General features: G+C 46.7%; 1 protein-coding gene across 1 annotated transcript in view; it reads right to left on the reverse strand.

Annotated features, from left to right (window-relative positions):
* The window catches only part of HSD11B2 (hydroxysteroid 11-beta dehydrogenase 2), a 389,112-nt gene extending 375,766 nt beyond the window's left edge, over positions 1-13,346 (reverse strand). The window contains exon 1 of the mRNA XM_086945247.1: positions 12,272-13,346. Coding sequence (XP_086801373.1) covers positions 12,272-12,545 — 274 coding nt within the window. The 5' untranslated portion in view covers positions 12,546-13,346. The remainder of the gene's footprint in view (positions 1-12,271) is intronic.
* Between the last annotated feature and the right edge of the window lie 4,578 nt (positions 13,347-17,924).

Genomic DNA, 17,924 nt, shown 5'->3' on the forward strand with positions numbered 1-17,924 from the left:
GATTTAGATATCCCTTAGAAGATGTGAGATCATTTAGTCAGAGCATGGTGTCGTACGGATGTCCACTGGAAAAGATCTAGCATCTTCTAGAGATTATGTTTTTAAATAATGTTTTGTCCCCCATTTGTTGTTTGCTCTCATTCAGAGTGCCTTGTTAATCTTGAAGATATCTTAACGGTAGATGCCAGCCTCTGAAGACTTGCTTCAATACCTCGCATTACACGCTTTTCACCCAGACACTTCCAGGTGGAAATTTGCGTAGTAATAGCAACAACAAGAAAATTGAATCAGGGAAAATGTTGTTTACACTGGTGTAATCGCGCCTATTTTCTGGGATTTCACTTTACATTTATGACGCGAAACGCCAGATTGCTCAATTATGGCACATTGTGTCATGGAGATGTAGATCAGGAGAAATCCTGGTACTGGAGCATGGGAGCAACTTGCCTGGCAAGGGGTTAGTAGTCCCCCTGTTTTATGAATAGAAGTAATCTTTGAGTGCACCCCCATTTCAACAGAGCCCTGTGATTTGATGGGGAGCAATCGAACGCAGCGCCTCAAGCAGGCGTAAAGATTTTGAGTCCACGTGGGGAGAAAAATAGGATCCTTCAGAAGAAGTAAGCATGGAAAAATAAGATAGCGTGGCGTTCTGCAGAGCTTGAGGACACTTGCCCCTTTAGAGGTCTAAATATTTATGTCAATTATCACTCTCAGTGTATTTGAACATTTGTTGATAAAGCCTTAGAAAGAAGAAAAATAGACACAGAAATATAACACCGCGTCACACACAGTGGTACCTCCGAAATAAAAGCCGATACATATACTTTATTCTACCGTTGTTGAAAAGCTAGTTATATTCCAAATCGTTTTTAATAACCACCATAAGGTTAAAACTATTTGCTGGATGCCACATAAAAATGTGTTGAGCTACATAGGTTTAAATACTTATTGCCCTCTTCAACCCACATTAGACCCGAACAAAACATAAATAAAAAACACTTGAGGCATCTAAAACAATACAATGAAGCTCGTGGAATCTCATGACATCACTTGTATAGTGAAAATTCATTTGTAGAATGTGCTGTGATTTAGGTTTACACCACAATTCTGATATCAGAGCACAACTAACAACCAATTGATTTCACTACAAATCACCCTAAATGCTACCAGAGATCAGTGGACCTCGGGGGATTTTCTAGCAGTTACTTTGCCTAATGAGGAATTGAATGTATAATATAGCGCCGAGACGCCCACGGGTATTCGCCGCGCTCTACAAATGTCAATAAATAAATAAATAAATAAATGTGATTTTTGGCTGTGCTTTCAGATGTGGTGCAGTGGTTCTCAATCCCAGCACTTCTCCATTTTCCCCAAAAAGACTACAGATACGGGGACCCACATGCAGTGCATAGGCTTCCATCCTCCTGTGTCCTTTTGCACGCTGAGGACAAAGATAATAAAGGTGGGACCAATCTTCTAAGTCACCTCCAAGGAGTTGCTAGAGCATGCAATTCTAGGTATATCATCCTTGTGTGGTTGCTGCCTTTTATTTGGAGGAATGTGTCGTGCTTTCTGCATTTTTAGTCCCAAGGAAGATCAGAAGCTGCGAACTGTATGGATTCCCGTTCCGGCACATACCTGCTTGTGAAAGGACATGCAGGTAGATTCATCAAGCCGAAATCGGCTTGCAATGGGCCAGATTCTGAGAATCTGGCCGTTTGAGAGCTCTATTTTTGCATTTGGGATTCATCATCCCAAATGCAAAAATCGCATTTCTAGAAAACGCTAAATTGTGATTATTTGCATTTAAGGAATCTCAATTTGAGATTCCTTAAATGCAATTCATGAACCATTTTAAAATTGCGAATTCGCAATCTGGGGCCGCTGTTTACCGCGAAGTCTAACTACGTGGTAAATAGCAAAAACTTAGAAAAATGCACTTTAGTGCATTTTTCTAAGTTGTAAATTTGAAATTTTAACTTTATTGTTTGGTTAATTAAAACCATAACAATTTGTATGTATGTTACACACACACATGTCCTTTGAACATGTGTGTGCGCAACACCAGTGTACATTACCATTTCAGGGGTGCTACAGGGTGTCCTTTGGACACCCTGGTACCCTTGAAATTGCTTCCTTATTTGTGATTCGCTAATTGCTAATCGCAAATAAGGAATGACTCCCCATTCATTCCTATGGGCCTTTAGGCCCATAGGAATGAATGGGAAAGCCATTCCTTATTTGCGATTAGCAATTAGCGAATCGCAAATAAGGAAGCAGTAGAAATCGCATAAAATATTGTGATTTCTACATGCATCCCGTTTTGCAAGTCTTTAATAGCGAATCCTTAAAATTCGCTATTAAAGACTCGCAAAACATGACCATGATGAATCTGGGGGTTGATACCTTAGAATACAGCGAGAATGATCAGTGCTCGGCAGCCAGTATCTAAGCTTTCCATGCAATGGTGACTAAATAATTGTTCCCGGCAGCATGGAGAACATAGACTAACCTATCAGGAGGACCTATAGAATTATGCCATTGTGAAGCCCCGGTGATTTTTGCATATAAATTTGCTCTATTGGCCACATAATCCATCATCTGCTGCATAATCCGCAGCTTTCATCAAAAATGAAATGTAGTTTCTACCTCAAACTTACTAAAAATGCACCAGCACTGTCGCCACACAGTGGAAGGTGCTTTCCAAAGGCTGATTGGGCACCTTTATGTTGCTTATTGCTATATTTGGGTGTTAAACTGGTTCTAATGAGGTGCAACCAATGTCCAACAGTGTTAACTGCTGTAAAAATGACAAAATACTGAAGTAACACTATAATGAAATATGCCACATTATGTTGCATGATTTGCTTTTTCTTGCCGCATAATTTAGTTAACCCTGGCCCATAATTTGCCCTCTCCTGCTGCATACCTCCAGTGGCTCTGCCTGCCAGTGACAGAGATTACAGAGGTATGTGTGATGACTGGTGACCTGCAACCCATTGAAGCATCACCACTTCCTCCTGAAAAGCGAGACGTAAGTGTGTGCTAAACCATAGGTTTCATCATTGGGGGTAATGGGGGGCAAGGGGGGGCACTTGACCCCCCCCCCTCTGGATTTATCACTTGCCCTTTAATGACTATGCCCCTGCCCTTTGATAATGTTAAAAAAAGGGTCGGAGGAGGGATGAATTTAAGGTTATGCCCATCTCCCCCTGAAAACAACTTCTGCGGACGCCCCTGTGCTGAACCAGTTCCTGGAGCCTGCATGAGTGTAGAGACTTTTTTTGAAAGCTAAGATTGGTGGAGGGAATAGGGGGCATTTGATATTCCCTGGGGGTATAATAAGTGTTGAGTTGTTTTAGGGAGTAGGGGGAACCAATCGGATAATAGAGCATATGGAAGAGGAACACAGCAAGGATGCTAAACTGACATGACGCAACCGTTGTGATGTGGTGGGCTCCAACTAGGCAAACGGTCAAGGGAAACATGGGTGTACAATGGCCAAGGAACAGAACTCTAGAACAGCTGGTGAGAAGGGAATGCATGACCTGGCACACCTCTCTGCTTTGTCCTGCACTTCGACACATCCCTTTACACTGCCTCCCTCCCCCCTCACATAGGTGATCGGACAGTGGACAAAGAGGGCAAGGGCTGCAATGCATGGGGAATAACGAAGTGTGAGTAGATGTGGAAAGGGCCGCTGTGCGCCAAGAAATATTGTGCACGGCCAAGCGTGCATTAAAAAATGTAAAACATGGGATGATCCTATCTCCCCCGAGGAAAAAAGGACGGCATCGAACACACTGGTTTTTGGAATACTCCTCATGTTTAAAACTATAGGTGTCAAGAAGGAGTCTCCTCTTAATAGATTGAGGCCTTACACAGGGTGCATGGAGGAGTCCCCCCTGTTCGCAAAGAATATCAGTGTATGGCCTCTTCCAAAATGGGCCTCCGCTCCTAACCATCTATAGTGTTGCAAGCAGGCGCGGGCTTCTGTACTTTACGCTTTGAGGCGCGCAGGTGTCGAGCCTTGGGGGGACCACGTCCAGGTGCGACTACACAAGCCGGAAGCTCGCTCAAGGGTGCCGGAGCAGCCTACTTCCGGGGAGGGGGGTGTTGAGTATAGAAAGGACCTACTTGCCTCAACCATGCGAAGACCCTAAAGCTGTGGTTGAGACGGACACATGGAATGGACCCTGAAATGGCCCACACCCATGAATGTGGATTTGCCACCCTTTTCAATAGAATATCAGGAAGACTGGCCAGGCGGATGGAATATGTAATTTAATGCACCCCTCATGGCCATGCACCAGTGGTTGGGGCACTCAGGCATCTGTGTGACTCTTTTTTCCTCAGAGGGGGTAGGGTTTTAATTTGTAAACTGGATTGCATTGCAATGCAGGGTCGTAAAGGCGGCCAGAGATTATCGAAAAACGTCTGTATGTAGGAGGACGTATGGGTGCAGTGACTGGGAAAGAAAAGGAGCACAAGAGGTTGGGGGCAGAGGGTAGTTTTCGATGGCAGGGTAGACTTGTCGAGCAAAGTCTGCAAAAAGGAGGAACTATGGAGTGATCGACATTGTCCCAAAAACCTTCCCTAGGAGCCCATACTGAGCTTTGAAGCTAGCACATAGACAGCCTCTCGTCTCTTCTGAAGGTGGGTTAGATTATCAGAGAAAGGCTCACATCACACCTCTGGGGTGCATGAGAAACAATAGAAATAAAATGATGCCCCAGGGAGAAGCAGCTGAAACATATGGATGTATGGGTGAAGTATTTGTAGGCTTTCCTGTTTTCAGTTTCTAATTTTGGTCAATTCTGGTGTTTTTCCCCCCCAGTGTTTTCTAGTGATTTCAATACCTTAAAACACACAGTGGTTATCAGTGGTTACACATTTTCACGTCATTAAAACAACAGAAACAGTGTTTTTCCGGTGTTTAAGGAACTTTTTGCATGGTATATAGACAGTGTACATACAGTATATAGGAGGCCCAAATGCATTTTTACAGATCAATCTTATCATAGTACACCATACAATACTTCTTCAGAAAGTCTTTGGTCATGCATGCTCGCTCTTTCCTTCGCATATAAACTTTTATCTGTGAAAAGGCCCTCTCGACATTTACACTTGAGACAGGCAACGCCAAAATACCCAGTACACAATTTGCTAACTCTGGCCACTGGCATAGCTTTCCATGCCAATACTGGTGCACCTGAAGTTTGAGATTCTCTGAAACAGGTTCTGCAACATATGCGTTGAACTGGGCGCATATGCCCTCAGAGTTATTGAATCTATCAAAAATGAGGTAGCACTTTTAAACTCCGTAGAAAAATTTGCTTTACGGAAAGGATCTATCAACTTGTGCAGAGTACCACAGTGAGGCTTCATTGACTTCACATGTCATGGTTGGTGAAGGGCTATTTCTTATACATTGTAAAATAAAAGTTCCTGAATTGCTCCTCAACATTTCTTTGCTTACCAAGTGGCAAGCACTCTAACATGGAACATGTTGCAGTAGCAAAGTCACTAACAGTGTCGCCCAGCCTACTCTCAAGGAGATGTTTCATATCTACACGAATTATGCTGAACACTTGGCAGACAAGGGTGTTTTCAGGCTCTAGTTTTTTATAAGATGTCCACCACAACAGTCATGCTTTCCTGTAAACATCTAAGAATGCAGTAGCGTATACTTTTTTTCACATCACCATCAATATGTGACCAAAGATCCTCACATTTCTTGCCGTTTGTATCATCACTCAACAAAAGTTCTGTAAATGGTTGCCACATGGATAATATAGCATTCACAGGCTCTGGGACTGAGAACCACCAGCTAAGTGACACTGTTAGGATGACTCTTTCTTTGATGCCACACAAAGCACAAAATGAGAAATATTTGTGTTTTAGTTCCCACGCATAACAAAACAGTGCACCAGAATGGACTAAAAAGTCAATAGCATTCTTTATAAACTATGAAGATTGTAAAGGTGATTTCAGATTGCCATCTAAAAAGTGGCAAGGATCTCTTACAGGGAAGCACTTCAGTTCAGGTATTGATTTTGACAGGTCATCACACAACTTTTTCATATATTTAGCTGAATTACTGCAAATACAAACAATAATTCCAATCTTTGTTGAACTTTGCAAGAAATGTTTGCAGCAGTATTCGAAGTGACACTGCATTTCATGGTTTCCAAAAGTCTGGTGTCATGTTTTCACCAGTATCCCAGATGCTTTGTGACTGCACTCTTTTCACATATACCTGTCACTATACCTTGCATTGAATGTTTAAATCCTGGGGTGTTTGGCAATTCACCGACTATCAATTCTGACTCACTAGAAAAGGGGGCTGATGAATCAAGGGTTTTTATCCATTCTCTGTGAGTAAATGTGATGGTACATATTGGGAAAGATTCTCATGAAAACTACATTTTTCCTATCAGTGAAAGACCCAAACGTAGCCAAAAAATCTAAATTCATGTAGATATTTTATGATTTTTTACAGTTTATAAAATAAATAAACAACACCTAAAACATGCTTCTAACCCCTGGATCTTTAGACCAAAGACCACAAAACTGAAAAAAGGAAGAAGAAACAATATTTTAGTGACCTCCCTAAGCAACAAAACTCATGCAGAATAATGTTAGCCGAGTCTTTCTTACTGCTACCTCATATATAAAAGTTACATTGTATTGGCCCATTCAGGAAGAAATAAAAATTACTCTTTCACTCTCCTTTGCCTTTCTATGAATGGCATTTAGTTTGTGGTTGTGCAGGGGTTTCTTCAGTGTTTATATGTTTACACTGGTGAAGGCTATTTCCCTTCAGGTGGGGTTTTATCAGTTATTATAAGTTTAAACCTATTATAGGTTTAAACTTAAAACCGGACAGCAAACCTAGCCAAAAGGCAGCTGAGTGCAGCACAGATTCAATGGCGAGCATAAATCACCCAAGAGATGTGAGGGCAGGTTTGCTTCTGGGAGCAGAAGTGAGCAGTTCATGCTCTGTGATGTAGCAGTCAATAAGGAGGTACGTCATCAACACGTTCCTAAACCACAGCATCTTTGGGGTAGATAGGATGGATACAGGAGTGTTGTTCCAAAGCATGGGTTCCCCGGTGGAAAGACCTGCTGTCTTGTTTTTTTCTTTGTACACTTCTTAGTCTGCAGTCTAATGATGTCCCGGTTGTGGTTGTGGTTGTGCTGGGAGCCACCAGCGACAATCAGCGTATCTCAATATAAGCAGAGGTGCTGGTCATGAAGGCGCTGTAGATGAAGCAATGAAACGATAGACCGAATAGGCCTATAGATTATGGCTACAGATGTTTCTTCTGGAGTACAGAATAAGCAATGGAAACATATCGATGCAATACATTAGTCGCAATGGGAACACTCACACTTATTGAGTACAACAGCAGCTGTTGGAAAGCGCTACATCTCCTAAGCACAGAAGAAGCTATAGGTGGCCAGTATAACGGGGGCACAGAGGAAGAAATAAACAATATCACAGCCTGGTGTACGAGCAAAGCCATGAAATGCATGACTCAGCTGGACTGCTGGAGAGGCCCTGGGATCGTGTTATTTGTACGAAGTATTGTTGAAAACATGAACTTGAGATACATCTGCTTGGTGTTGAGTGTATTACAGTGTGGGCGCAGAGTCTAGCCTGGGCCAGGTGTTGATTGAAGCTCATTGCTTGGGTTGTCATCTGACCTCGTACTTTCATTGCCCTCCCTAAGTGTTGGTGGGGGATTGCTCCAGTGGAATACGATGCTAATGGCGCTTGTATAGTTGTCTTCTGCTGAGCCTAGAGCTTGCTTTAAAGCAGAGTGGCCTGATCTTTTCTTTGGAGGCGCCTTCTCTAGCTAGGTAATGGTACTCAACTCCTTCCTGGCTTCTGAACAGTTTTCTGCCTGGCCCTGGCCTGGGTCCCCAGTTCCCATTTTACCCTGTACTCATGTATCCTGTCTGCAGTTCCAAGACCTGGTTCTTATACTCCCAATTCTCTTGGTGTATGTTCGGGGTGGTGGTGGTGGGGGGGGCGTAGCCATTCCTGTATGAGAGCGGTGAGGTAAGCTTAGAAGACAGAGTGCAAACCTGCAGTCCTAGATCAGACCTCTGGAGTAATGTATGCCCAGATTTCAAGCAAAGGAGGACTGGCGGCACAACAAGAGACAATAGCAGCAAAGGGCAGATTGAACATATCACACTTCTGTTGTAGATTACAGGAACATGCAAATGATACAACAGAGGTATTTTAGGCGAGCAGGCCAGACCTGAACATTGGAGTTTGGGTGACAACAGTCACGTCTCTCCGCCATGTACCTTTAAAGCAATATTAGTTGCCTTAATATATACCCATTTACAGACCCCAAGTAGGTTCTTAAGGTGTGCTTGACGTATGGACGGTAAATTCACCAGTTAAATCAGAATTAAGGAATGGGTGTCATTTGTGCTAGTGTAATCTGTCCCGACGAAAGCCAAAGGCATTTGGAAAGATAAGTGGCAGAAACATAGGAAGGAGGGGTAAGAAGAGCCCTGGGACTTCATAACTTTTCCCATTTGAAATCATACCTGCTGGCTCCCAGATTAAAAGTGTAGGACTACCAGGTCGGTATTTTTCATTTCAAAATCTTTATTTCAATTCAATTCAATATATCTTTATTTCGGCATGAATACCATAAAAGAACAATACATTACAGCAATAAAAACATTCCATTAAAATACATAACATACTGTAAAATTCATTCAGTTTTCATGTCGATTCTAAAATCAAGATTAGGAAATCTGAAGGTCATGATAATTACTCTAGATCAAAAACAAGTGTGGGTGACAGAAATAAATTTCATCAAGTACAGGCGACAGAAATGAGAGTTCATCAGTTGTCCCTCAGTTAGAACAAAAATCAATTAAAGCATGTCTACAACACTTTTGGTACATTATATTTTACAGTTTATGACCCAGTTTTTTCCTTTGAAAAAAGATACTGTGCAAGAATCTACTAACACTAAATACGATAGGTTGACTACTATCGGTCAAGAGAATCCTTAGGGCCTGTGAGCAAGTTCTTACACCTAATCTTAAACATATGGGCTTAATCCATCTTCTTCTCGCCTTGGTGTATATTGGGCAGAAGAAGAGGATATGTAGCTCATTTTCCTGTTGGTTACCGCCACACAGGGTACAAAATTCACCCTCTGCATGATTCGCCGAGTTTACACCATCAGACCAACGGACCAGTGTTGAACCGATTTGGAGGTTCCCATATCTGAATTTCAGAAATAAGGTCTTTGCTAACGGTGGTTCTATTTCATCCAGAAACGACTCGAAAAATGGATCATCTTTGAAGTTGAGGAATCTTTGTACAAGTGACCCATTAGAAGGAGCGTTTGTGATCATACCTGAGATATGTGACCAAAAACACCTTTTAACCATGCTTTTTGAATTTGGTGGAAGTATATCTGGGTGTTCCCAATAATGTGACAATCCTATTAAGGTGAACCAGAATTTAACATGTTTAAACCAGGGTATCACATTAAAGCTATCAAGCTCCATGATTTCTACTAGCCCATTTCTATAAGCTTGCAACTCCGGTACACGCCACAGCCTGATCCATAACAATAAGGGACGTAGAATAATGTGATGGTCCGTTCTACGAAAGTTTAGATCAAGCTGGAGCGGAACCAGAGGAGTACTCCTGGGGACTCTGACCAGACTTCTCAGGAAGTTGTTGTCCATGACCCTAAAAGCATCTTTCGATCCTGGGCCCCAAATTTCCGAGCCGTACAATACAGCAGATTGGACCTTGTATTTAAAGAGTTCAACCGCTGGAGACACGGCTTTGCTGGTGCTTAGTCCTTGTTCTCTTAAAATAGGTTTAGTGTTCTGGCTAAACAGCATCTTACATTTTTCTAATTGGGCTTTCCATGTAAAGTTGGAGTCTAATATTACCCCCAAATAACCAAAATGCGGGACTGATTCCAATTTAGATCCATTTAAGGTTAGACAGCCCTTGTCGCTCTTGGTTGGATTTAGGACCATACACTTTGTCTTTTTCCCGTTAATCTCCAGTCCTTTCTTGTTGCAATAATCATAAAAGGAGTTTAAAAGAGACTGGAGACCTTTTTTTGTCTGGGAAATTAGTATAGTGTCATCCGCAAACAACAGGGAAGTAACTTTTTCACCATTCAACTTGGGAGAATCATTGTTACATTCTTCCAAGTAAGACGGAATGTCGTTCACGAATAGCGAAAACAATGTAGGGGCTAGTACGCACCCCTGGCGCACACCTCGTTCAATTGGTATTTTAGGGGTTAGTTCGCCTTTTGGGCCCCACCGTACTCTGGCGAAGTTCCCTCTATGTAGCTCTTTTATATGCGCTATCAGTGTTGATGGCATTCCTGCTGAACTTAGTGTTTCCCACAGTAAATTGCGTGGAACTAAATCAAACGCCGCCCTTAGGTCGACGAACGCAACATGTAATTGACCCTTTTTGATCTTAATGTATTTCCAATAAAGGCAACAAAAGCGGAAAATTTGGTCGATTGTACTAACTTTAGTTCTAAAACCCGCTTGGTATGTAGACAAAATTGCCTTTTCGTCCAGCCAATCATTGACACGGAATAAAATGTGTCTGGTGTAGATTTTTTGCAATATGTCCATTAAGCTTATCGGACGATAATTTGAGGGGTCCATCCTGTCACCATTTGAGGGGTCCATCCTGTCAATCTTTATTTAGGTACATTAGAACCATAAAAACATTACTTTTTTTTATAATTACAAAAGTCCAACTAGAAGTTCATGCGAGCAATTTGTACAAGAGAAACAGGGAATGGGGGTATATGACCCTTACGCCTTTATATTAAAACATAAATAGTAATATAAATACATTAAAAAGGCATCAAGATTAAAAGAGGAAAACACATGATATTTAGGCTTGGGATCCGCAACCAATCACAAAAGTTCCAGTATTATTAACCCCTTCCGTGCGGCCGCGATTTTTCCCGTGTGCGGCCGCCGGCCGAACACGGGCGGGCCATGACGAACCCCAGCCGTCATCAGCACACGAGCACTGTAGTGCATGACGGCTGGGGTTCGTCACCAGCATGGAAGGGGATAAGGTATAAAACAATTGATATCTATAAATGTGTTAACCCCTTCACTGCGGCGGCAATTCCGCCGCAGTGCTAGGGGGGAGGAGGGGCCGCGCGGCACTCCCATGCTTGTGACGGAACCGCTCCGTAGCGAGCCTCAGGCGCGCTGTGCTTGTGACGGAGCGGTTCCGTCACGGCCCTGCCCACTCAATAGAACGCTCAGTGCAGGCACGGAATTCGCGCCGCGCAGGCGCGCCGAGCGGGCCGTGACGGAACCGCTCCGTCACCAGCACAGCGCGACCGAGGCTGGTGACGGAGCGGTTCCGTCACCAGCATGGGAGGGGTTAATTCATGGTGCAATGCAAATGTCAGTATCATTTCATTAAGACAACTATGCTAATAAAATCGATTTTGATACAGTGCGGACAGTTCACTAAAGTTTTAGGCCTACTTTGGCTCGTAAAAAGCTTATTGCTATCAAAAATCTTCTGATGCCAAAGACAAGGACTTGTGCAGTGTCAGTTTTTGAAATCCTTTCTGCCTCTTTACAGGATCTCATGCCTAGGTTTAAACAGAGCGGTTTGATCCATCTTTTTCTAACTTCAGCATAATCGGTATTTTGAAGAGTAACCTTACCCCCTCTTACTACCCTACTCCTTGTCCTTCCGTGCATCTCACAGGTTGTAGCATGCCAAGTTCCGCAACCGAACAGGAAGGAACTCTGTGCTGAAGCTGCAAAAAAGGGGTACCCCTGGGGGGGAGAGAGTTCTTTAAAGCAAAGTATTCTTTTTTCCTTAGGTTGAGGAGAAGGTTGAGGAGTTGGGCTCTATAGTCTGTGTAAAGTAGTGTGTCAGGGGATGGTTACCCCATGCTCTACAGCACCTCTTCACTCCCCTCAATTTGCTTACGGATACCTTTTGCAATATAAACTCTTTAAAAAAAATCACAATTATCACACAAATAGGGGGAAGCCTAAAACATGGCCACTTTGTGAAGTTTTCCATCCACGCTCTCAAGTGATAGGCCCGAGCACTCTTTGTGTAGGAAGGAATGTGCGGAGGACTACAGAAAGAGTGCAGTGTAGAGTACTCAGAAAGTACAGTAAAGACCGGCGGCATCATACAGTGTACTGGCCATTCACAGCATAGTAACTTGGTGCATAAAGCACACGCGCCGCTCACCTGTGACGAAGACCGTCTTTCCGTCCACGGGCAGCGCTTTGCCGGGGGCTGACATGCCCAGGACCCCGCAGCAGGCCGCGCTGAGGAGGGCGATGCTCAGGGCGGGAGGCAGGTAGGTGTGGCACAGCCACTGCAGCAGCACCAGCAGCAGGAGGTAGAGCAGGCGGGCCGGGGTGAGTAGGGCGGCGGGGCTGCACATCCGGAGCAGGACCAGCAGGCAGAAGAGCAGCAGGATAAAGGCATGCACCCCCAGCGAGAGGGAGCCTGCCTCCATGGCAACGGGCTTGGTACCACCGGGAGCTGGGGGGGAAGGCACACCTGGGAGCAGGCGGAAGCTGCGCGCACCTGTGGTCACAGGTGAGTACACCTCTGCGCAGCTGGCAGCAGGTAAGTACACAGAGTGCTGCGGGGAGAGTGCGTGTGTGTGTGTGAGGGCGGGATACGAGGCAGGTGAGTGCACGTGTAGGTGTAGAAGGGCGAGCCAGGCACAGGTGCGGGCGCCTGAGTGAAACGGGTCAGGTGTGCTCTTCTGGCTGCGGAGGAGAGATGGGGAGACAGGACGGGTCAGTTTAGTTACACCTGGGCGGGGGAAGAGGGCGCCGAGCACACCTGTGCAGGTAACTATGTATGGATGAAGGAATGAGCTAGGCACACCAAGGGCCTGAGGTAAGAGGGCCAGCTGAATGCTTCTGGTCGCTGGCGGGAAGCAGGTAAGTCCGCATGGGCGAAGGCGTCAGGAAAGTGCACATGGGCGTCGGGAGGGACTGCACAGCACCACCATGGGCAGGCGGGGAAAGGGTACACCCCCGGGACACATCAATGAAAGGTGAGACGCTGGAGAGGGTGGCTACACCTGGCTGAGGGGGTCACCTAGGCATATTGGGTGAACGGGCAGGTAAGTACACCTGGGCTCGGCTGGGGAGAACGGGAGCAGGTAGAGATGGCTGGCCAGGGGCACGGTGGAGTGGCAGAGGAGCGCCCCTCTCTGGAGCGACCCCTCGTGTGCAGTGGCAGGTGAGTCTCCGATCCAGGCAGCCCGGCCGGTCCCAGGTCCGCCGTGTGCGAGAGGAGAGCTGTGCACGCAGCGCCCTGCTCTGTATATAAGCAGCAGAGCAGCCGGTGCGAGGAGGGAGGAGCCGGGCGGAGAGTTTAAGAGCTTCTCAGAGCAGCTCCGTCCTCTCGCCTCCGCTGGCACGGGCGGCGCTCAGGGGCTCCCCGAGAACTGTGCTGCTCCGTGCACACTGCGCCTCTGTGCTGCGGCCCCTCTCCGTGCACACTGCTCCTCTGTGCTGCGGTCCCTCTCCGTGCACACTGCTCCTCTGTGCTGCGGTCCCTCTCCGTGCACACTGCGCCTCTGTGCTGCGGTCCCTCTCCGTGCACACTGCGCCTCTGTGCTGCGGCCCCTCTCCGTGCACACTGCTCCTCTGTGCTGCGGTCCCTCTCCGTGCACACTGCTCCTCTGTGCTGCGGTCCCTCTCCGTGCACACTGCGCCTCTGTGCTGCGGTCCCTCTCCGTGAACACTGCTCCCCGGCTGTTGTGCCTGCACAGTGCGCCTCTGTGCTGCGGTCCCTCTCCGTGCACACTGCGCCTCTGTGCTGCGGTCCCTTTCCGTGCACACTGCGCCTCTGTGCTGCGGTCCTTCTCCGTGCACACTGCTCCCCGGCTTCTGTGCCTGCACACTGCGCCTCTATGCTGTGGTCCCTCTCCGTGCACACTCACACAGAGCCTCCTGCTGTGGCCCCTCTCCGTGCACACTCACACAGAGCCTCCTGCTGTGGCCCCTCTCCGTGCACACTCACACGGAGCCTCGTGCTGCGGCCCCTCTCCGTGCACACTCACACAGAGCCTCGTTCTGAGGTCCCTCTCCGTGCACACTCACACAGAGCCTAATGCACGAGCGAGTGCTACTTGAACTCTGCAGCTCAGTCCGGCCCTCCTCTTTGTGTCTAATACTGCCCTGGACGCCCTGCTGCTCTGTGCAGTCTGACTCTCTTTCCGAGTCTCGTGCACACTTGTGTTCCGTGCACTCTGCAGCTATGCGTGTACAGGGGCCTGAGAACATTGCTGACTGTCCTGTGTATTGTTCGCTGCTAGTCAGCAGTGCGTGTCGTAGGTCACTCGGCATCTGTTCCCGGATTCGCGGAGCCGTGCTCCCCAGGCACGCACGCGGCACATTCACTCATTAACCCGCATCACAACAGTGCTGAAAGCACACTGCACTCTCCTCCCCCGTGCGGCGAGGCTGCCAGCGCGACCTGCAGCGCCAGGAAATGAACGAAACACGCCGAGGGAAGCCCCGGTGATATCTGCGCCCAGGACGGCACCGACATCCGACCAGTGAGAGGGCGAAGTCTCACTAGAGACAGAGCTCAGTAATCCGAGAGGAAGTCTCACGAAGGAGTGTGTACGGTAGTGCAGGATCTGTCAAGCACCGTAACCCGAGAGAAGCTGACTAATATGTGCCGCCAGTACTGCACTGAAGTGTCAATTGTGACTGCAGGTAAAGTCTCACTAGAGACAGAGCTCAGTAATCCGAGAGGAAGTCTTACTAATGAGTGTACAGTAGTGCAGGAGCTGTCAAGCACAGTACTGAGTGAAGTCTCACTAATGTGTGTCCCCAGTACTGCACTGAAGTGTCAATTGTGACTGCAGGTGAAGTCTCACTAGAGACAGAGCACAGTAACCCGAGAGGAAGTCTTACTTATGAGTGTGTAAGGTAGTGCAGGAGCTGTCAAGCACAGTACTGAGTGAAGTCTCACTAATGTGTGTCCCCAGTACTGCACTGGCGTGTCAATAGTGATAGGTCGCCATACTGCAGGCGAAGTCTCTCTAGAGACAGAGCTCAGTAATCCGAGAGGAAGTCTCACGAAGCCGTGTGTACGGGAGTGCAGAATCTGTCAAGCACCGTAACCCGAGAGAAGCTGACTAACATGTGCCGCCAGTACTGCACTGACGTGTCAATGGTGATAGGTCGCCATACTGCAGGTGAAGTCTCACCAGTGAGAGCGCACAGTGATCCGAGAGGAAGTCTCACTAATGAGTGTGTACAGGAGTGCAGGAGCTTTTAAGTGCAGTACTGAGTGAAGTCTCACTAATATTGTCCCCAGTACTGCACTGACGTGTCAATGGTGATAGGTCGCCATACTGCAGGCGAAGTCTCACTAGAGACAGAGCACAGTAACCCGAGAGGAAGTCTTACTAATGAGCGTACGGTAGTGCAGGAGCTGTCAAGCACAGTACTGAGTGAAGTCTCACTAATGTGTGTCCCCAGTACTGCACTGATGTGTCAATAGTGATAGGTCGCCATGCTGCAGGTGAAGTCTCACCAGTGAGAGAGCACAGTAATCCGAGAGGAAGTCTCACTAATGAGTGTGTACAGGAGTGCAGGAGCTTTTAAGTGCAGTACTGAGTGAAGTCTCACTAAAATTGTCCCCAGTACTGCACTGACGTGTCAATGGTGATAGGTCGCCATACTGCAGGTGAAGTCTCACTAGAGACAGAGCACAGTAACCCGAGAGGAAGTCTCACTAATGAGTGTGTACAGGAGTGCAGGAGCTTTTAAGTGCAGTAATGAGTGAAGTCTCACTAATACTGTCCCCAGTACTGCACTGACGTGTCAATAGTGATAGGCCGCCATACAGCAGGTGAAGTCACTAGAGGCACAGCACAGTAACCCGAGAGGAAGTCTCACTAATGAGTCTGTACGGTAGTGCAGGAGCTGTCAAGCACAGTAACCAGAGAGAAGCTGACTAATGCGTGCCCCCGGTACTGCCATGAAGTGTCAATAGTGATAGGTCGCCATACTGCAGGTGAAGTCTCACTAGAGACAGAGCACAGTAACCCGAGAGGAAGTCTTACTTATGAGTGTGTAAGGTAGTGCAGGAGCTGTCAAGCACAGTACTGAGTGAAGTCTCACTAATGTGTGTCCCCAGTACTGCACTGACGTGTCAATAGTGATAGGTCGCCATACTGCAGGTGAAGTCTCACTAGAGACAGAGCACAGTAACCGGAGAGGAAGTCTCACTAATGAGTGTGTACTATAGTGCAGGAACTGTCAAGCACAGTAACCTGATAGAAGCTGACTAATACGTGTGCCTAGTACTGCACTGAAGTGTCAATAGTGAGAGGACGCAATTCTGTAGGTGAAGTCTCATCAGTGAGAGAACACAGTAATCCGAGAGAAGCCTCACTAATGAGTGTGCACAGCAGTGCAAGAGCTATCAAGAGTAGTACGGAATAAAGTCTCACTAAAACGTTTCGCCAGTACTGCATCGAAGTACCAATAGTGAGAGGGCGCAGTACTGCACTTGAATTTTCACCAATAAGCGAGCACAGAAATCCGAGAGAAGCCTCACTAATGAGTGTGCACAGCAGTGTAAGAGCTATCAAGAGTAGTACGGAATAAAGTCTCACTACAACGTTTCGCCAGTACTGCATCGAAGTACCAATAGTGAGAGGGCGCAGTACTGCACTTTAATTTTCACCAATAAGCGAGCACAGAAATCTGAGAGAAGTCTCACTAATGAGTGTGCACAGTAATACAGGAGCTATCAAGCGCAGGACTGCATGACGTCTCGCTAATAAATGTGACCTGCACTGCATCAAAGTGTCAATAGTGAGAGGGCACCATATTGCAGTTGAAGTCTCACCAGTGAGAGAGCACAGTAATCCGAGTGAAAACTTCCTACTGAGTGTGCATAGTAGAGCACGAAGAGGCATCACCCAGTGAAGTCTCATTGTAGTAGGTGTCTCTAATGAGACAACGTGTACTGTGAGCGAAATCTCACTAATAGGTGTGTATTACTGCACACTACTGGCTGGAAGAGTTACTAGTGAGATGGCGCAGTGCTGCAGGTGTAGCCTCACTAGTGATAGAACACAGTAAGCAGGCTCAAGCCTTCCCAATAGGTGTGCACAGTAGTGCAGGAGGCCTCTCTAATGATAGAGTACAGTACTGAGTGAAGTCCCACTGATGAGTGTACCCAATACTGCAGGCGGGTTCGCTAATGAGAAGACATTCTGTGACAGAACACTCACTGATAGTTGTGCACAGTCTGCAGGCCAAGTGTCACTTGTAAGAGGACCGAGTGCTTCAGGTAAAGCCTCACTAGTGATAGAGTAGAAAACAAGTGAAGTTTCATTAGTAACTGTGCACAGTACTGCAGGCGAAACGTCACCCATAAGTGAAATGGCAAAGTTTTTGAGTGAAGTGTGTGTAACATGGCCCAGTACTGTCCGTATATCTTCACTAATGAGCGAAATACGACAGTATTGAAAGTAAAGGGTTGTATGACAGAGGCACGCCTGGCTAACCACGCGTGCCTCTACAACGCTGCCCCAACAACGAATGCTTCTGAACAAAGCATTCCTTTGCCATACAATTTCGCTGTAAAGGCATGACTGGTAAAGCGATATGTGTGGTAAAGAAAACAATCCGACCCCCCCCCCCCCGCCCTAAAAACAACCCAACCCCCTGCGAGCCCTAAAAAAGACTGACATCCCGAGCCCTAAAAACAACCCTTACCCGAGGCCTAAAAACAACCGAGCCCCCAGCCCTAAATCAACCTGACCCCCCCCCCCCACCCTAAAACGGCCCCCAAAACCTGGCCCCAGCCCCAATTACCAGACCCTTTCCTGGAGCTCCTTCTCCCG

The sequence above is a fragment of the Lissotriton vulgaris genome, chromosome 12, assembly GCF_964263255.1.
Source record: "Lissotriton vulgaris chromosome 12, aLisVul1.2, whole genome shotgun sequence".
NCBI lineage: Eukaryota > Metazoa > Chordata > Amphibia > Caudata > Salamandridae > Lissotriton > Lissotriton vulgaris.